The 22044-nt window shown below is 43.9% G+C and overlaps 1 protein-coding gene across 2 annotated transcripts in view; it reads right to left on the bottom strand.

Moving 5' to 3' along the window:
• The window catches only part of LOC147020655 (microtubule-associated protein 1B-like), a 90827-nt gene extending 74649 nt beyond the window's left edge, over positions 1 to 16178 (bottom strand). The window contains exon 1 of one of the 2 annotated variants that reach the window (XM_085896189.1): positions 15740 to 16178. In XM_085896189.1, the coding sequence (XP_085752315.1) occupies positions 15740 to 15800 (61 nt within the window). In that variant the 5' untranslated portion in view covers positions 15801 to 16178. Of the gene's footprint in view, positions 1 to 2538; positions 2809 to 15739 lie in introns of those variants that run through there. The other variant, XM_085896188.1, reaches the window with a different exon arrangement.
• Between the last annotated feature and the right edge of the window lie 5866 nt (positions 16179 to 22044).

Here is a 22044-nt window from a genome sequence, read left to right as displayed (position 1 = left end):
CATATTGGATTGAGCAAAAATATTTCTTAAAAACCTCTTGCTCTTGAACCGCTTTATCGATCGATGCAAAATTTCACAATTATGATCTCGTAGTCATATGGATTATGTTTTAAATTTCACCAAGATCAGACACATGGTCTGGCAGCCAGAATTATTTATTTTATTTATCTTGGTTCTTTTTGATTTGTTGTTGTTGTTGTTGTTGTTGTTGTTGAATAAGGCTCACTTGGCTGTGCCTGGATGGGTTTGAGGGTAGAGGAGTAGCAGCTGAAATGTGAATGCTATCGAGGTTCCTCCTGATGACTTCATCTTTGCTCTTTGCTTCTTTGGGTTCCTTCTTGGTCTTCTGTTTCATTATATCTCCAAATCCCCAGGAGGATCTTTGGCTGCAACTTCCCCTCTATTCTAACCTCTTGTTTGTTTGTGTGTTGTACCATCCTCATAACAGTGACAATTCCATTTACATCTCTTTCAGCCAATATGGACCAACTTTTAACCACCCATCCCTCTCTTCTTCATGTGTGATGATTTCAACTGTCTCCATGCCAATTGGCAGGGTGTTGGTACCTATTTTCACCAGCCATGGCACTGCAGTGAAGGACTTCTCTTGACTTAATGTGTCTGAGTCAATCTGTGAACTTTCTGACCCGGATTTCTGCCAATGGTTAATCCTCCCTTCTAATGTCTCCTGCTCTTCCTCCGTTCCATTTGGTTCATCTGATCATGTGCTTGTGAGTCAACATTTCTCTGGCTATTCTCAGAGGGATGTCTCAGCACTGGTGAGTCTGGTAGTTCACTGAGCCAAACTGGCAGGGACTGAAAGCAGCTGTCTCACTTCAAGACTGGTCTCCTATATCTGCCACCCCTGATATTAACTAAGCTTAGGAATTCTTCCACAGAAACCTGCGGTCTTCTGCACAGATCCAGCACATCTCGTCTTCAGTTATCATATCCTTCCACCTCCACCCGCACCACTCTGTCCTGCATGGCACACCTCCACCTGCGACACCCTGCCCTGTGTGTCATACCTGTGCCCATGCTGCAGTGCCATTTGTACCATGCCTCCACCGTGTCACCCTGACCTACGTTCCACACATCCTCCTGCGCACCACACCTCTGCCCACACCACCCTGCCCTACATACCATGCCTTCGCCACCATGCCCCCACCTGTGCCACGTTTCCATCTGTTCCTCCACCCACTGTCTGATGTGTCACATCCCAACACTATACCTTGAAATCGTTTTTGTCTTTCTTTCTTCCCATTGCTTGCTCTTCAAACCTCGAGCATGCACATCGAAACCACAATGCTCCTTCATATATACATGAGGTGCCGCGAGGAGGAGTGATGTAAGGGACACATTGGCCATTTTGGAGTTAATGCCATATAGCACTATTTTAACCCTTCCCCTATCATCCGAGCCTACCATCATCACATCATTAAAAAATGTCGCTTACATCACTCCTCCTGCAGGGCCTCATATATATATATATATTCAAATCTTCTGTCTCTGCGATGTTATGGTTTACGTATATTGACAAAAATCGCATATTAAATAGTACTTCATATGCAAAAGGGGATTAGATAAAACATATTCTCATCCGATGGAATGAATTTTGATTTTTCACTTTTGATTCCACTTTCGTGCCAATATAACGACAAGCGAAGGGTATGCAGTACGTCATTCCATTGAAAGATCACCTGGATATGAAAAATGCGTCGATGCCTTCAGCCATTCCATGGCCTGATTGGTAATGCGTCCTGTCTGTGACAGTCCACCCTTGTGTTCCGAGACATAGTGATGCTCTATCGATGTAAACAGGCAATAATTGGGCATTTTGTTTTTTTCCGTTTCGGCATTACCTTCAATCAAGACGTGATTTAGCCTCACACTCACCACGAACATTGCGTGTTTCCTGTGAAAGTTATCACGAGACGGTGAAAATTTAAGGGTTTATATCACTCATCCGATGGAAACATTGTCCTGGAATGAAAACCACATCGTTCTGCAGGGAAACGTTTGAGAGACTCCAACGGACCACACCCTATGTATGTAGCGAGCTCGACGCTTTGCGTCAAATCCTCCATCCTTTTAGGACGGAGCAATCCGAACCATCAAAAGGTTGAGAACCCGGTGGAAAATGCTAAAAAAAAAAAATTGTCATCTCCTTTATAAACATTGCCTCTATGTGCGGATGCAACCGTGGGAAATCTTCATCCACATCGTGTGTGTGTGAATATAATAGAAGAAAATGAATCTTGCGCATGTTCGACGATGCACACACACGCCACAACACACCACCACCACACCACCACCACCACACACGAGCCTTCTTAACCATAAAACGATGAAGGATTGCCATTTTAAACATGCCTTTGGGGATGCATCCCACACCTCTTCGTACATCTTGGGGGACATTTATCTCCTTTTTTTATTTTCCTCTTCTTTCATACCGACGTCTATGACCATGGTACATGGTACATGGTACATGGTACATGGTACATCATCATCCTTCACCCCCGAGATGACCGTCCATACCTCGCTCAAGGTGTGAGGCAGCGCTCAGCAATTGCTCGTCGTGGCTTAGCTCCCCCACGACGACGAGCGCGTAATAGCGGCCATCATCCAAACGCCGCATGCCGTGGACAGGTGTCCAGGAGTTCGCCGATGCCCCGTGGACCACGACGTCCGTCGAACCCGTCGTGTGGAAGGCGGACCCGATCGCCTTCCCGATCTCCATGGCGTCGCGTTCGCTCTGCCCGCCTGACGTCACAACACGGCGGTTTAAAGGGAACGCATTGGGCGCAGTGATTGGTTTGATCCTCTTGTTTTTTTTGCGCCAATTACAGGGGCAGCAGGTGCTCCCTATAGCAACGGCACTCTCACTGCAGAGCGGTTCTCAGGCCTGAGGGACACGTGAGTTCTTTATGCGCAGAGACAAACGGCTGGAGATAATTATGTCGTCAGAGGCACTGGTTTTTATTACGTATGCACTTGTGACCACAAAAAAAATTGCTGGTCAACTGCACATGGTGAGAGTCATGGGGACCGATAAAGAGGTGATGGATATTTCTCATATTATCTAACCCACACACATATATATATATATATATATATATATATATATATATATATATATATATATATATATATATATATATATATATATATATATATATATATATATATATATATATATATATATCACCACTTTTTTGTTTTTTTAATAACCTGTAATTTCTCAATTGCATACTGTATATGTATAGGCGTTTGCATATGTATATGTATATGTATATGTATATGTAATGTGTATGTACATGTATATATGTATATATATATATATATATATATATATATATATATATATATATATATATATATATATATATATGTATATGTATATGTAATGTGTATGTACATGTATATATATATATAGTGTTACGGTTGTGGAAATTCACAGATCACCATTCAGGTTCCCCGAAGATCAGTTATGTCGATAAGTGTGTGTCCAGGTTAAATTTCCCCACCGATGTATAACGGAATTTATTCGTTTGCCGGGCTGTGAATCTTGAGGTAGTGTTATTCTTTTCTATCTTTATTTTAAACAATCATCTCCTCACCACCTTCTCCACAACCGCCAACATCTCCTCACCACCTTCTCCACAACCGCCAACATCTCCTCACCACCTTCTCCACAACTGCCAACATCTCCTCACCACCTTCTCCACAACCGCCAACATCTCCTCACCACCTTCTCCACAACCACCAACATCTCACCAGCATCTCCACGGCGCCACCATCTTTTCACCAACAACAACATCCCCAACAAACAACATCTCCACAAACAAACACGATGGCATCCTCGACAGCGGCAAAGTGATTTCAAACACGGCCGCGCATGACTTGCAAAACGGATCAAAACGACGAAAGGGGCGGAACCAGCCGGGGGTGAAAGTTCAAGGGTGAAAGGGGCACGCGCCACCTTCGGGTGGCGAAGCCTTACAGCGGCTTCACCCCTCCGGGCTTTAAAAAGGCGCGTTTCGATGCCGAGAGGCTGGTTGTTGATCGGAGGAGTGGAGTACGTTCGTCGTTGGAGCCAGCCAAGTCACCAAGTCGGGTTGGTCGTTGTTGGTCGTTGTTGGTCGGTGGAGGCAGTCAAGTTGGAGTCGGGAGAAGTCGCCAGCTGGAGAGAAGTCGCCAGCAAGCTACATAACGGTCCGAGCAATCGAGCCCCGAGTCGGTCGAGCGACGCTGAGGAGTGAGCGGGCTCTTAAAGAGCATCAACTCTAAAAGAGCAAGGCCCGTTCGCTCCTCTGAAGCGTTGTCGGCCAGGCCCGATCGATCAGGCCGCGCTGCTAGGCCCTGGACCAACCAAGCCGCCGTTACAACAGCTGCCGCTTTGACAACAGAGACATACGGAGGGTCGCCGACAAAAAGACCATCGAGTCGCCTCAAGGGCAACGAAGGTAACCTGCACGGCCTTGCGGAGCTCCTTCAGTCATCCCAGCTCTGAGGAACATTAAAGGCTTACGAGCAGTTCTATCTTTCTTTTCTGGGGTTTTTGCATGAAAGTCTCTCGCGCCTTGTCCATAAGTAGAATTGTTGTAAGTGCATGTACGTAATAAATAGATATCGGCTGTAGGTTTTTACTCGTGTCTTGTCCCCTACCCCCATTCATTGCATTGCTTACGTGTACAAATAAATGTTCCCCATCGTTGAATGTCACCTGCTCGTTGTGTCCTTTCCTACCATTGACTGCCATAATTGCGTTCGGATTTATTAGCTGGCTGATTAATAGCCGATAAACCGTACCTCTGGTCCGACGGGGCTTGGCGATATAAAACCGCTAGGCAATCGCAAACGGAACGAGCTGCTTAAAGCGGCTCGTTTTCGTGCAGGCTCCGTTGAGGTGTAAATCCCTGGCATTTCTATCTGCGCGAATAATTAGGTACATTGACAATTCGGTGATCGACCCTGTAGCGCGGACAGAAGAGTTGGCTGGTTTATGGTGTGGTTAACAACACCCGTAGCTGGGTTTCGGCGTTGATCCGAAAAGCTGCGACTTGATTGCTCATTCGGTGGACGCGCACGGCCGCAATTTAGCTAAAGGCGGCCGCCCGCACGCCGAACGGGCGAAAATCCACAACAATGTGTATATATGTTTATTTATGTATATGATCACCACTTTTTTGTTTTTTATACTAATTTGTAATTTCTCACTTGCAGGGAGACTGTGTCCAAGATATCACACGCTGAACCTCAAAAGTATAGTTTTACACCAAGATGGCAATTAGCAGAGGGAAATATCCCACAAAACAGGTATCTCTGGATGTGGCATTCAACCAACAATACAGAAGTATAATGAGACCATCCATCCATTGGGACCATACTCTGTGCAGAGCGTTGGTGCTGCCTGAGCAGTCTCCTTGGCTATTGGTCACAATTCTGGATGAGTCACCACTCCAACACAGGATACCAGCATGCTGGCACTCATTTTGCCAAACTCAGATGGATGACAGGCTGAGTCAACCCGACCTGGGATTAATTTAACAGCCAGGCAGGATTTGAACTCAGGATTCTAGGATCCCAAGCCCACCACCCTAACCATTAAGCCAACACCAGGTTATAATGAGACCAATGAAGTTAAAAAGATAGAAAAATTGATTTGAAGGCCAAATAAACTCAGGAAGATAGATGAGCAATACTTAAAGATAACATGCTATTTCTAATAATTTTTTTTTAAACAATCAAGAAATGAAGTCACACAAGAACTGGCACAGACATCAAGGGTACAAGCGAACCCATCTACCATGAGAAAGTCTGTTATCAAACGTGAACTCCATGGGTGAGTTGCTATCAAGAAGCCCTTTCTGTTTGAAGGTAAAAAAGGCAAGAGATGGGAATGTGCCCAAGAACAACAGAGTTGGGATGCTAATCAGTGGGAAAGAATGGCTCCCTCAACGTCCTGACTATTTAACATCATACTAGCTGTCTGGGATTATTTGTACAGGAAGAAAGATAACCAAAATCAAAACACGAATTATGGGAAACATTGCAGAACGACGTCTTGATGGAATTTATCCAGAAATTGCACGAAATCATTCCAAAATTGATTTCTGTTGTGCATTAAAAAGGTGATCACACCAAATATTGAGATTTCATGCATTGATGTTGTAAAATAAAATTCATTTTTGTTTCTTTAAGAAGACATGATCGTTATAATATCTTTAATTTACAGAAATATGCCAATATGACAACAAAAATGGAAATTGTCAAGGTTGCTGAAGACTTTTTCACAATACATACAGTGCCTTCAGAAAGTATTCATACCCCTCGACCTTTTTACATTTTGTTGTGTTAAAGCCTGAATTTAAAATGGATTAAACTTGAATTTTTTTTTGTCACCACTCTACTGACAATATCCCATAATGACAAAGTGAAAACATGATATTAGGAAAGACAAATAGTACGTACATGAGAATCCAAAAGTTACACACCTCAGCTGCCAGACCAGTTTCATCACTTGTTGGCGAATCATCAGCGACAGCGCAAATAGAAACAAGAAAAAGAGTAATCAGAGATTGCAGACCCTCGCCAGGACTTCTTTTGCTTGGTGTTTGTGTCGTTTTGTGTGGTGTTTGTGTACTGGTGTATTACATAATTAATGAGACATAATTAGAACTGCCACTTTATAACTGCTGGCAGTGATGACCAGGTAACAAGACGTCCCACTTTGATCAGACACCTGACCCTGTCCCATGACGTTTTTTAAAATTATTATTTGATTGAATTCAGAATGGGATTAAAATAAATTCACTTCAAATCAAATGGAAGACCAATTAGGTACAGTCCTGCATTGGAGTAATCAGGAGGAATGCAAACAATAAAACAGAAAAGATGAAGTCATCAAGAGGAACCTGGATAGGATTCGCATTTCAGCTCCTATTCCTCTACCTTCAAACCCATCCAGAAACAGCCAAGTGAGCCTTATTCAAAAAAACAAAAATAATAAAAATACAAAACCCAGCTCAAAAAATCAAATAATTCTGGCTGCCAGCCCATTTATCCAATCAAGTTGAAATTTAAAATATGTATTCCCCATCACTACTAGATCATATTTGTGAAGTTTCACATCGATTGATTGAGGATCCAGAGTAAACATTTAATATTTTTCTTAAATCCAATATGGCTGCCACACCATATGACATCAATTATTCCTTACAAACTTGTACACGCATGCCTTGGGGAACATTTGTGTGAAGTTTTCCCACGACCTGTCCAGCCATTCTGGCAAAGAAGATTTTTATATGTTTTTGGGTAAATCCAATATGGCTGCCAAACCATGTGACCTATGACATCATATATGTGAACCTTTTGTTCCTCGTCGATAGGTGGTCATATGTGTAAAGTTTTACCTCGATCTGTTCAGCCATTTTGGAGAAGAAGATTTTTGAAGGCTTTTTTTTAGAAAAAACAAGATGGCTGCTGAATCACGTGACCGATGAAGTCATCAAACAAATTTTTTGGACCATTTTATCCCAAGATGGACCTCAAAATTTTTCATACTGATCAGATGTAGCGTTCTACAGATGCAATTATGATGTCATAACGAAGGCACCGATGATGTCATTAAAAATCGCTCTCATTCCGCATGAGGAGTACTTTTCCGTTTTTCCAACATAGCAGCCACACCACGTGACCTATGACGTCATAATTATTAAAACATTCTACATGAGTCGTCGCACCAATGGTGAAAATTTTGTCTCAATCTGATAAGCGGTTGCAGAGAAAAACATGAAAGTTCTGTGCGTACAAACAAACAGACAAACAAACCAAAGGACCCAAATGCAAATACGCTCTCATTCGGCGAGGGTAACAAGCACCACTGAGGCTCCCAAGCATGTACCACATGTAAACGTCAAAAGCAGTCAACATATAAATGAAAAACAAAGACCCACCCACATATCTCACCTGTGAATGGAGGGAAAAAACTAAACCCAGGTGGCAAGGATTGTACAAATAAATTGACTCCTCCAGTGCTCTTCCAGCCAGAGAAAGCTGCATAAAGCAAACGTGAAAGGCTACGCAAGGTAAGCCCTTTGCCGTTTCAAACCCTTCCCAGAGATCCTCCACAGCTGCAAAGACATTCACAAATCGTACACACATGAGAATCCCATTGCTACACACCCCCTCAGCTGCCGGTCCGATTTCATCGTTTATTGGCAATTCTTCACAGACAGCGCAGACAGAAACATGCACCACTGAGGCTTGCAATCATGTATCACGTGTAAATGTTAAAAGCAGTCAACATATACAGTGTCGTCAGAAAGTATTCACACCCCTTGACTTTTTCACATTTTGTTGTGTTACTGCTTGATTTTAAAATGGATTAAATTGAGTTTTTTTTTTTGTGACCGATCTACACATAATACCCCACAATGTCAAAGTGGAATTTTCTTTTGAGAAATGTTTACAAATTCATTAAAAATGAAAAACTGAAATGTCTTGTATCAATAAGTATTCAACCCCTTTGCTATGACACTCCAAAAAGAGCTCAGATGCATCCAATTTCCCTTGATCATCCTTGAGATGTCTCTACAAGTTGATTGGAGTCCATCTGTGGCCAATTCAATCGGACATGATTTCGAAAGAAACACACTTTTCTATATAACGACCCACAGTTGACAGTATATGTCAGAGCAGACACTCTACCATGAAGTCAAAGGAACTGTAGACTCCAAGAACTCCGAGATATAATTGTGAAGAGGCATAGATCTGGGGAAGAGTATAAAAGAAGTTCTAATGTTGAAAGTTCCCAAGAGCACAATGAGCTTCATCATTACGAAATGGAAAGAATATGGAACTAACTACCCAGACTCTTCCTCAAGCTCGCCGTCTGACCAAGCTGAGAAATTGGGCAAAAAGGACCTTGGTCAGGGAGATGACCAAGAACCCAATGACCACTCTGACAGAACTAGAGAGTTCCTTCGCTGATATTTGTGAACCTGTTGGAAGGACAATAGTCTCTCCAGCACTTCACAAATCTAAATCTTATGGGGGAATGGCCAAACGGAAGCTACTCCTGAGAAAAAGGCACATGACAACACACCTGCAGTTTGCAAAAAGGCACATGAAAGACTGAGAGCATGACGAAAAAGATTCTGTGGTCTGATGAGACGAAAATTGAACTCTTGGCCTGAATGCAAAGCACTACATCTCATGGAAAATGAACACAGCTCATCACCCTTATAATACCATCCCTACCATGAAACATGGTGGTGGCAGCATCATGCTCTGGGGATGTTTTTCAGCAGCAGGGACTGGGAGACTTGTAAGGATGGAGGGAACAATGAATGGAGCTAAATACAGACAAAACCTTGAGGAGAACCTGCTTCAAAGTGCAAAACGCCGAAGACTGCGGTGAAGATTTACATTCCAACAGGACAATGACCCCAAACATACGGCAAAGCAACACTGGAATGGCTTCAGAACAAGAACGTGAAAGTCCTTGAGTGACCCAGCCAAAGCCCAGACTTGAATCCCATTGAGAATCTGTGGAAAGACTTGAAGATTGCTGTTCACCGACGCTCCTCATCCAACTTGAGTTTCATCTGGAGCAAATATGCAAGGAAGAAAGGGAGAAAATCCCCAAATCTGGATGTGCAAAGGTGGCTCAGACATACCCAAGAATACTCGAAGTTGTAGTCACTGTCAAAGGCGCTTCGACAAAGTATTGACTCAGGGGGTTGAATACTACTTGATGCAAGACATTTCAGCTTCTCATTTTTAATTCATTTGTAAAAAAAAAAAATTAAAACATGTTTTCACTTTGTCATTATGGGGTATTTTATGTCGGTCGGTGACAATTTTTATTTCTTTCAATCCATTTTAAATTCAGGAAAGTAAAGAAAGGTGGGAGATCAAAGGATTTTCCCAGTCACAATTGATTCCCTCCATTCACAGGTGAGAAATGTGAGTGGGTCTTTGTTTTTCATTTATATGTAGATTGCTTTTAATGTTTGCATGTGGTATGAACATGCTTGGGAGCCTCATTGGTATGCATTTCTGTCTGCGCTGTCACTGATGATTCTCCAATAAGCGATGAAACTGGTCCTGCAGCTGATGGGTGTGTTGCATTGGGATTCTCATGTGTGTACAATTTGTGAATGGCTTTGCAGCTGTGGAGGAACTCTGGGAAGGGTTTCAAACAGCAAAGGGTTTACTTTTTTGTCAGGGGAGGGAGGGGCGTGTGGGCGAAGGCAGTTCAACACACAACTTCAACCACACACCACCCCTTGACGAGACCACCACAGCCATGACACCACACAGATACACACAATCCCCCATCCATACTCGAGCTGACTGAAGGTGTTGCCAACATCCCTATACCCCTCTGTCTCCATTACTTCCAGGTACCTATCCAATGCCAATTTAAACCCATCTACTGTTTCTGCTGCCACTACCTTTCCAAGGAGACCATTCCATGCATTAACTACTCTTTGAGTAAAAGTCCCCTGCCTTACCACCGTCTTAACTCTCCTCTTATTTACTCTCAGGCTATGGCCCCTGGTACGATCACTGTCTATTGTGCTGAATAATGCATCTACACTTATTTTGTCGAGACTCTTCATTATATTAATCATCACTATCAAATCTCCTCATAACCACCTCCTTTCTCCTGTATAAAGCCCTGTCTCCTTCAGCCGCTCCTCATAGCTAAGTCTAGCTCGGCCCGAATCAATCGAGTAGCCCTGCAATGAACCCTCTCCATTGCAGCTATGTCCTTCTTGAGTTGTGGTGACCAAAACTGCACACAATATTCTAGATGTGCCTGGTGTTGGCTTAATGGTTAGGGTGGTGGGCTTGAGATCCAAGGATCCTGAGTTGCAATCCTGCTCATCTGTTGAATTAATACTAGGTGGGGTTGACTCTGCCTGTCATCATTTCGAGGTCGGGAAAATGAGTGTCAGCTTGCTGGTATCCTGTGTCGGAGTGGCGACCCGTCCAGGATTGTACCCAACAGCCAAGGAGTCTGCTTTGGCAGCACCAATGCTCTGCACAGAGTATGGTCCCAATGGATGGATGGATTATTCTAGATGGGGCCTCACCAGTGCTCAACTATATACTTCAATTTTAACATAATAATTATATTGAAAATCATTTTTTTAAAAATCATGAAGTTCAGCGTGACTGTAGCAGTCTTATACATCACCCTTATGGCCTTATACACTGTAATAAGACAACATTGAGTCACAGTTTAGGGGATAGATATTGATCACCATGAAATGCAGTGTTAATCGGCCTCGTACTAACATAGCCATATTGGCAGAGTGTTCTCACCGAGATACTGTCTTCTCACACGCCATGCCCTCTCGGTCAATATATCGATTAGCACGGTTCTTGGTAATATGATGAAGGCAATTTGTCTGATACAGTATTCAAGTATATAATTCAATTTTAAAAACGGTTGAAAGAGGATTAAAGGTGATAAATTAATTCTGTGTTTCACCACCGTTTTAACCAGTGTCTATTGCATCACCCTATCAACACATTACATTAGTTATCTGCACCTGTTGTTTGTGTCCATTATGACTTCCTGTTTGGAATGATTTTTCAATTTTGATTGTCTGCTAGACAGACAGACAGACAGAGTAAAATATTATTGCATTCCTCTCTGCGCATGTGCAATCAGACCAAAATCAAAGCTAAATTACGGAAAAACGAGAAATTTGTCTTCCCATTCATGTTCTGATTTGTGTTCAAAATATAACATTCAATTAAAATAAGTTGTTCATCGATTATAAATTGATCAGATGGACAGATAGACATACATACATACATACATACATACATACATACATACATACATACATACATACAGACAGATGGACAGGCAGACATGAACTAATTCCTTAACCTTGCTTTTCGCTTCATGCGCACGGGGTAATAATATAAATTTGATTTTTTGTGAAAGTGAGACATTTTTAAAACTGTTGTATGATTTGATCTTATCCAAAATGTATGCTTTCAGAGTACATTTTGTGATGGCCGCAAGGACAGATAACTCCAAAACTTCCGTGTCTATTAAAAGACCAGGGATTCCGTTGACAACATTCACATTTGGCCGGATCTTCACACCCAAGGTTGGTTTACCATACCTGTGAGATGAATGAAGCAGATAGGGAACTGTTCCAGCGATTACATGGTGACTGCTTAATCAGCCGAGCGAACCAACACCACTTGCTGCTCTCCATGAGTTACCACTAAATTTGTTTTGCCTCGGGACAACTTAGAACAATCACTTGGCACTTTTACACTACTTAGATCCAGACAGATCCAGACAGGAAAAACACAGATAGTTTGGGTAGAGGGCATAATAAATGTAGTGAGTGTGAAAGAGAAAGGGTGGGGACCTCTATGCGCCACAATCGAACGTTCAACAAGCTCCATCAAGGTGATTTGCTCAGGGCTTGATGGTTCAGTTCGCTTCTCTCTCATGGCCCCACCCTCCCTTCACTCCAGCACCCGGTGGCAATGCGAAGCTCAACAGGCCCCTTCACCCAATGCGGTGACCTGGTTGCTCTGGGAAATCTTGTTTCGACTCACGAGGGGAGATGGCATTCCAGAGGCAATTTAGTAATGGTACGCTGAAGGCATGCCTGATTGGTGAGGGTGTCATTAAATGTAAAGCCACAGAAAGTCCAGAGAAGAAAACGAAGAAAAAGAAGAAGCGTTGCAGTCTGTGCGAAAGTGCACGTGTGTAAAATGGGATGGGTGGAGATGTGTGAGGTATGGAGGAAAAAAATGAAAGCAAATGGAATGGAGATAAAATGAGCGTAATGAAAGGGAAAATAAAAGGTCCGCTGATGTCGAGCGAACTACCCAGATGAACGGCCAAGGTAAAGAGCTTAGATGTAGAGACGCTCGACTGCTCGTACGATGAACCACTCAACTACTCTGAACTGCCCAGTGTGTCTCGCATTTTATTTGTTCTCTCCCCTCCCCCGCATTCAGGCTGGCATAGGTCGTTCCAAACATTCGACAGAACGCCGTTGGTTTAGTCGGATATTGGATATTGGACAAAATGTGTTGTCTGCGAGGTGTTTCACAAAAGAAGAAGCAGAGAGGGTGAAAAGAACAGAACCTTATACCACCTCACACTCTCAACGCATGTTTATCCCGTGTCCTTATAATTTTTATACCTCCACTGATGATGTCACCGGAGGCATTATGTTTTCAGGTTGTTTGTCCAGCTGTTCGTCTGTTCATGCATCCGTGATAGGTGTTCGTGACTGCAATAACTTAAGAACGGCTGAAGGGATCTTAGTCAAACTTGGTTATGTACATACAATGATGAAAAGATGAACTGATTAGATGTTGGGGTCAAAAGGTCAGAGATCATGTTCGGTAAAAAAATTATGTTACTGCGCTAACTTGTGAACCAGTGATGGGATTTTGACCAAACTTGGTATAAGTATATAGTATGATGCAAAGATAAACTGATTAGATGGTGGCATGAAGAGGCAAAAGGTCAGAATCTTTGATAGGTTTTCATTACCACAACTTAAAAATGGCTGAAGGGATCTCAGTCAAACTTGGTACAAGTATGTATCATGATGTATACATAAACTGATTAGATTATGAGGTTAGTGGTCATGCGAGGTAGAAATGAGATATTTGAGAACAGCTGAAGGGATTTGAGTCAAACTTTTTTTGTTGTTTTTGCATCACAAACCTTCCTGGGAGTTCCCTAAATCCCTAAATGTTCCCTAAATGAGTGAGGGAAATGATTGAACAAGCATGATAATAGAGAAATAGCTTTTCATTTGTGAAAGAGTAACTACTCCCATTGTTCAAAATCAAAATAACTGCTTTCTGCTCCTGGGAAAGGAGTGAAACAGTCTAAACAATGTTGGCAAGACCCAAGTACAGCCAATCGGAAAAGAGCACAACAGCCGCTTCAAGGTTCCACAGGATTTGGAGGTGCAGATAGTTTCACAGATCAAGGGAGTGAATCATTACTTCGGTCCGTTCTCAGCGTTGATAAAGAACAACATTACATTGACCGGTGCTGCTCACAGAACCTTGGCAGCTCCCACAATGCGCCTACACAAAAAGTCATGCAATATATTCATTAAATTTGTGAACTAAATAAGAAATACCTAAGGTTATGGTTACTCATGTACTAATTGATATTCTTAAGTTTTTCTGGAACTTCCTTTCTTTCTTTTTCTTTTTTTTTTGCATCACAATCCTCCCCAGGAGTTCTCTGAATCCACACCATTGTTTGTTTCACTGAAATCCATCTAGTTATAGCATAACAAACAGAACGACACAGCTCCTTTTATCATGGAGTAGGGTAGAACTCCATATCGAGGGGTGATACGGGGGAAAAAATGGCCGCCCATTCAAATGTGTACACAATGATATGCTCATAAACTACTATAGAGTGAAGTCATAAGCGTTTAAAAGCCATAACTTTTATTCTCGAGTGTTTTCTGAATTACCAAGCCTTAAAAAGACACCAGAATACATCGCTAAAAGTCCCACAGTACCACATCGAGAGATCGCTAAAACGCAAATTTGTACTTCCTCTGCTTCTTCTTGTTGTTCCCCTCTCAAAACAATGTAAAACTGTAGCCCAACCTACCTCAATAACTGCTCAAGCTATGATGGTAATTCCAATGCAAGGAAGTTACTTTGTCTCTGGGTTCGTGCACGCAACCCAAAATTAAAAAATATATAAAACATAAATCGTTTTATTATGAAAAGGAATCAAACATAAATGTGGACTCAACCAAATCAGCCCAGGATCGTGAGGGGGGAAACGGACACTGGACGGACCCATTCCCAAAGCAATACATATCGAAACCATCACCCAAATCAACTGAAACAATTGAATAACATCGATGGATTTAATCCATACCAAAATATATAAAACATTGAAAATACATAGAATGCTCATAACTTGTGAAAAGTGTCGCCACCGTGAACTCGTGGTCATATTGTTGTGGGCCGAGGTTCGGTGGCGATAAACGACCACTAGGTGGAGCAGTAGAGCCGTCTCCCACCGAACACCCGGAATTTAGGTTGTGACTCTCGGACAACTCCGAAAGGTCACGGGTCACTTTAGGACCGTGCTCGCCAATTCTCTGACTGCGTGAGGTAGGGTTAATAGCCAAATTTCAATATACTAAGTACCCACATCGTCAAATTACCGGGGAAATCACACCCTCAACGGACTCTGTCGAATCGGGTCGCTCTAGCGACTTCGGTCCGGTGAAACCGAGCGGAATTGCCAAAGTCCGTCGGACCCAATGACAACTTACGGCACCGACGGCCTCACTATTTCTCAAGCCCGCAGCATGCTGGGTCAATGGAAGAAAACACGGGCAACGAACTGGAACATTTAACAATTGCGGGTTTATTTATAATGGGGGCAATAATCGGGAAGGGAGACATAGAGCAGAGTTACCACCAAATAAAATGCAATGTACCATGAAAAGAAAACACTTAAACAATTCTACCTTACAGACTGGTGCCACACACACACACACACACACACACACACACACACGCACACACACACACACACGCACACACACACACACACACACACACACACACACACACACACACACACACACACACACACAAAAGAAATGGACCCCATAGGTCTTTCTTCGGCCCCTCAGCCCACAGGGAAGGCGAGCTGGGGGAACAGAGCCTGGCCGGGTACCTTCCCGCCTCGTGCGGTCACACCGGACTCCAACCCACCACGGTGGGACTCGAACCCACATTCCGAAATCCAGGGGCCCATGACCCTAGCTGCTCAGCCACCACCACCACCACGAGGAGCCACCGCAAAGGACCGCAGACCACAACTGAGACCAAGCCACCACGACAGACCAAGAGCAATAGGCCATGATCACTGCAGTACTCTGGTCCTGACAACCACTCTACTCTTTCTCTTCTCCGGCCACTCGCCTCCTGATTGGACGAGGGGTTGTCGGGCGATCAGTGGCCTCCCCTCATTGGTCGGGCTGAACACTCCATCTGGCTAAGGCGGAGTCGGCCCTGAGGTGATGAGCTTCCTGATTGGACAAGGGGTGAACCCCCTCCTTTCCTGGGCGGAGTCGGAGCTCTGAGGTGAGCGAAGAACGAAGGAGATTAGTTGGCGATGTAAAAAACCTGACTATAAAAGAAACCCTCAGCGCACACATTAAATTAACCCATGAGACAGAAGGACGGGACCCTAAATATAAACACATACTTATCAAAATAACTGAACTGCGGGGGCTGCTGTCTGTTTGTGTGCAGGAGGTTTCCAAATCCGTAACAATGTGACCGGTGCCATCAACATTAGCACCACTTGGCTGACTCATGTTGCAGATTAAGGTGGTTTTGAATGCATCCCAGATTGAAAAACCCAAACAAATGTTAAAATAACATTTTGTGCGCAATAAACTGCCTCAATCTGTTACGGGAGGGTTGTGGAAAGACGTTTCACAGCTTCTCATTTGGCATTGATCACACGAACGCTGTTGGTAAATTGATTTGTTTGTAGGTCGCAAATTGGTTTATAGCATATATATATATATATATATATATATATATATATATATATATATATATATATATATATATATATATATATATATATATATATATATATATATATATATATATATATATATATATATATATATATATGGATTAACGGGGGAGAATTAATGAGAATATTTATGTTAATAGCCATCATTAATCCCAATTTCTCATCTATTCGGCCGGGTTTCGACTAGGGAGTTTTGACCCAAGTCTTTCACGAACCGGCTAGTGCCAGCGATAACTAGCCAGCTTAGAGGAGATTGTGTGATGGGATGTCCAGTTTAACGTCCATCCGAGGGACGGTACACACATTGATTAATCACCTTGCCTGTGAAACACCAGGATGACAGTTTATAGCTGGGTCGGGATTCGAACCCAAGTGAGACAGCTTAGAGGAGATTGTGCGACGGGACATCCAGGTTAACGTCAATCCGAGGGATGGCACATTCATTGATGAATCACCCTGCTTGTAGCAGACATGCACATTCTCTCAGCTGTTCATTCTGCCAACGATGTATTTGGGTATTATGGTACGTAAAGTTGGTTATATTTCAACACTTTGATTTGCATTATTTTGGTATGTAATAAAAAAAAAACATGACAGGTAAATTCATGTTTTCAATTTTGACCAAAAATTTTTTTTTGTGAAATAAACGGGCAGACTTGATCTTTGTTAGCATCCTTAAAATGCCCAATGTTCTTCACGCTCTCAAATAAAAATATAACATTTGGGCAATAACTCTGGGCTGTACACACACATATATATATATATATATATATATATATATATATATATATATATATATATATATATATATATATATATATATATATATATATAGTTGCGAATTCTGGCCCGTCCAGCGTGCGAACGACCGCGTGTAGCCAATAGCGGCCGCTACGCCCACCGGAACGGACAATTCAGTTGTGACTCTCCGGGAACTACCGCCAGGAGCCAGTCACGGGTGGGGGTTTAACCTCACCACGATCGTGCCAATTGACCACTCGCGCAGGATAGGCTTGCTCGCCAAATTCGACCTACCTAAGTACCTGCGCGAGTAGTCGACCGGGCGATCGTACCTCACCGCAGGTCGACTTCGGACACGAACCGCTTAAGCGGCTCATTCCGTGCTGCAGGGATAACCGAGCGGAGTTATCATCGACCTCGACGGTTCAGATTATTTACCGGGTGTTTTAAACCCACTATCAATCCCTTACGTGATGCAAGATGGAACTTTCAACAAAGGAAAGGACGCGACGAGATGGGAAAGTTCAACAAGCAAGAACTATATTACACACACACACAGACAAGCACGTATTCACAGCCATACAGTTATACACGTATAACAGTCAAGACAAAATGCAACAAAAGCAAAAGCACTACGACCGACTATAATTATTTACAACACTTAAGCAATTATACTTGTCGGACGGCGCCACAGCATTCATTCAAAAGCAAAGAAAAGACCTCCCCAGAGGCAGGGAGGTAGACGGGGTCCGTGACCAAATGTGCGCGGAACCTGGAGGAGTGGCCAGGTCCACGAGACCGACAAGGTCTTACCCACATCCTCGTGACGCGATGGCGGGCAAGCCGCAATGTCTGCGCAGCTGCACCCCGACTCCGTGCCCCTGGCGTGATCGGTGAGCCTTCTCCGGCATGCACCGCGCCAGCACGGTTGGGTCGGCACCACGGTTAGGGTGGGGAATAAACGGGACCACCGGCACTATCTCAGCACGGATGGGGGGGGGGGGAGAATTGTTGATGCTCAGGGTCGAGCGAGGGGAATGGCTGGCTGGCTTGGTCGCTTGTGAGAGCGAAGATGGGTCGATTGCACGACGAGACGAGCCCAGCGACGAGATGAGCCCAGCGTCCAGCGACGAGACGACACCACACTACAACTTCGACGACGACCTCCGTCTTCACTCGACCCGAACCCCCCCCCCCCCCCGAGTTGCCTTGTGCTCACGTCTTTATAGACCGGAGGAGGAGCCTGTATGCAGATTTTAGGATCAAAACGCGATTGGAGGCGTGGCCATGCCACCCTCTGTTCAGCCATTGGCGTGGTAAAAAAGGGGCGTGAGCCTCTTTTGATCCGAATTCCTTCCTGAGAGGAATTTACATCCATCGCGCTTGGAGGCGGGGCCATACCGCCCGACGCTCGCCCATTGGATGGAGAAAAAGGGGGCGTGAAGCCTTCCTGATCCGAATTTCTCCCTGAGAGGAACGCATTCGTACTCACGGCTCGACGCGTTCGGCATCAATTACCGAACGGGCCCTGGACAGCATGACATTTGGTGTTGACTGGTGGTTTTTATCGATGGTTGTAGAAGAAGTTAGGCGAAGGTGGTGGGGGGTTTGCTGTGGTGGTTCGGTGGTTGGCGGGCGTCGTTTGGGAATGGCGGTGAAGCGATGTTTGCGGGATGGAGTTGTAGAGGTAAAGAGGAAAGGGGGGTGGTGTTTGAGTTGTTGGTGGCTTAATGGTCCAAAATAACAATAGAGAAAGAAAAATGGCTTACTCAAAGCGTCGCAGCCCGGATGAATCACACATATTCCCTCTATACAACGGGTTTGGGCTAACTACACATGAACTTACCGATATATCTCACCTGAGGACCCTTTATGGTGTAATGCGAATTTCCACAACTGTAACAATATATATATATATATATATATATATATATATATATATATATATATATATATATATATATATATATATATATATATATATATATATATGTAGATATACTGTTACGGTTCTCAGAACTGTATGCATACAACATGCATTTGTCCTAAGTCAGTTATTCCATCAATATAGTTGTAGATAGATCCCTACCTTTGGTCTAGCGGGACAGCAGGGAGTGCGTTGTGATGGGCTATAAGTTAGCATTAATAAATCATTTTTCCCCTTTTATTTTATTCCCTCCTTTTTCTTTGGGAAATTCATCTCACTTGCTGCCCTAATTTCGCTGGTCACAGCGTACCACCGTCTACCCGCTGTATTCGGAGTCTTGTTTTCTGAGGCAAAATCTCAACGTTCGCTATGGAAGCTGCACCACCATCCCACCTTCCCAAACCCAGACATGCGCGGCGTGGGCGGGCCAAACTAGCATCTGGCTGAAACACCGCCCAGAAAGGCGGACCACATGAAGGGCCGGTCCAATCGGGATGGTCAGATCGGACAATGACATCGGTTTCGCCATGGCTCCTCCCCAAGCTCCGGGATCTATAAAGTACGGAGCAATCCTCAGAGGAAGGGGTTGTTGTTGTCGATCGAAAGGAAGAAGTCGGGGGTTGTTGTTGTAGATCGAAAGGAAGAAGTCGGTGGTTGTTGGTAGATTGAAAGGAAGAAGTCGGTGGTTGTTGATCGAAAGGAAGAAGTCGGTGGGAGTTGGTTGAAAGAAGGTCGAAGGCGTGAGAAGTCGGTTGGAAAGTGGAGAATTGAAGGAGTTGTTGTGAAAGTGTTCCTGCGGCTTGGCTCTGCCGACGTCTTGCCTCGACAGCCCGCCTACTGTACTGGTCCCCGCCGACACGCCCTCGACCACGCCTCTTACCTGGTCCTATCTACTGCTCCATTCTCGGCCTTGGACTCCACTCTTCTCCACTCGGGCTCCTGCTACAGACACGATTACCACTCGTGCGGCTGTGGATTACCATGATTACTACAAAAAAACTACACAACTTTTGTCGGGTGCCGCACTACGGAGCATCCCTCCCCCGAAACGCTCAGGTACTAAGAACTCCCTCCATCGTTGGCTGCAAAAGTTCCTTTCACAATTGGGTTTACTTTGTCTGAGTGTGTGTCTGAGAGTGTTGGCGCCTGCCCGTTAAGTAAGCCTGTATAAGATCTTTTATTGTTGTGATTGTTACTTTTATTAATCTCGCATCAAGTCTGCACTGTCTGCTTTTTAAGTTGCTTGTATAATTGTCACACTCCACACCTCTCTCATCTTTCCCTGCATTACATCCCCAATAAACCTTTTGTTGTGCCACATGCTTTTCTTCGCTTATTGTAAATAAATAATAATTGTAGAAATGTTCCCAGCTCGCCTTTGTCTTTTCCTCCATTGGTCCAGCATGGTTCGGATCCAGGTTTAGCCGGGTCTTCATTGCCAACGGTCCGTTCCTTCTAGCCGGTACGTCTTTGGCAGTGCCGCTCGGCTGCATCCAATCCGGAAAGGAGATCTGATCCGGTGGAGTGATCCGGTTCGGACAAGGCGTACCGAGGGCGTGGTTCCCCGGTGATTAAACCGTGTGGTTAATTCGGTAACCCGATTCACCGATAGGCAGGAGGACCCTAGGTCACGCGGTTGAGTTATTGGCCTCCACGGTCGGTTAAGCGACCCGCTGCGTCAAGGATTTTATCCGTGAGCAACGGCCTACAATTCCGGGGAGTCTGGTGGGTATCGACGTAGCTTTCCCCCACCTAGTGGTCTTATCACCCAACCCCGCCGGCCCGCAATAATACAATATATATATATATATATATATATATATATATATATATATATATATATATATATATATATATATATATATATATATATATATATATATATATGAGCCTGGTGTTGGCGCAGTGGTTAGGGCAGCGGCTTGGGATCCAAAAGGTCCCGAGTTCAAGCCCCATTGGGCCACTGAATTAATACACCAGGGGGTTGACTCAGCCTGTCATCCTTCCGAGGTCGGCGAAATGAGTACCAGTGCATTGGGCTGGTGTATACCCCGGTTAAAATAGGTGTACCATATCCCTGTGTCGTAAGAGGCGACCAGGGTTGCGTCAGGAAGGGCATCCGGCGTAAAATATGTGCCAAATCACTATGCAGATCATACGGATGATCCGCTGTGGCGACCCCGAACGGGAGCAGCCGAAAGAAGAAGAAGAGATATATATATATATATATATATATATATATATATATATATATATATATATATATATATATATATATATATATATATATATATATATATATATATATATATATATATAAGGCCATGAACAAACTGGGGTACATGCTGAATGGAGAAGGTGGATCAGACTCTTCGACGGTTGCTAGAGTGAGATGTGCATGGAAGAAGTTTCGGGAATTGAGTGGCGTGCTGACAAAGAGGGGAGTGTCGTTGAAGCTGAAGGGAAAGGTGTATGCTTCATGTGTGAGGAGTACGATGATTTATGGGAGTGAGACATGGGTACTGAACATGGAGCAGCAACAAAGGCTGGAAAGGGTGGAAATGCGAATGGTTCGGTGGATGTGTGGAGTATCGTTGAGAGAGAGGAAGACAAATGATGACTTGCGGAAGATGATGGGAATAGAGTCTGTGATGGAGGTTGTGAAGAGAAACAGGTTGAGATGGTTGGGTCATGTGTTGAGGAAGGATGAAAGTGACTGGGTGAGAGGAGTGTTGGAAATGAGTGTAGTCGGAAGTAGAGG

This window comes from Eptatretus burgeri, chromosome 9, assembly GCF_056783735.1.
Source record: "Eptatretus burgeri isolate ZD-2024b chromosome 9, Ebu_testis_v1, whole genome shotgun sequence".
NCBI classification, from domain to species: Eukaryota; Metazoa; Chordata; class Myxini; order Myxiniformes; family Myxinidae; genus Eptatretus; species Eptatretus burgeri.
Note: the sequence above shows the minus strand (reverse complement) of the source record. Positions and strands in the feature narration are given on the sequence as shown.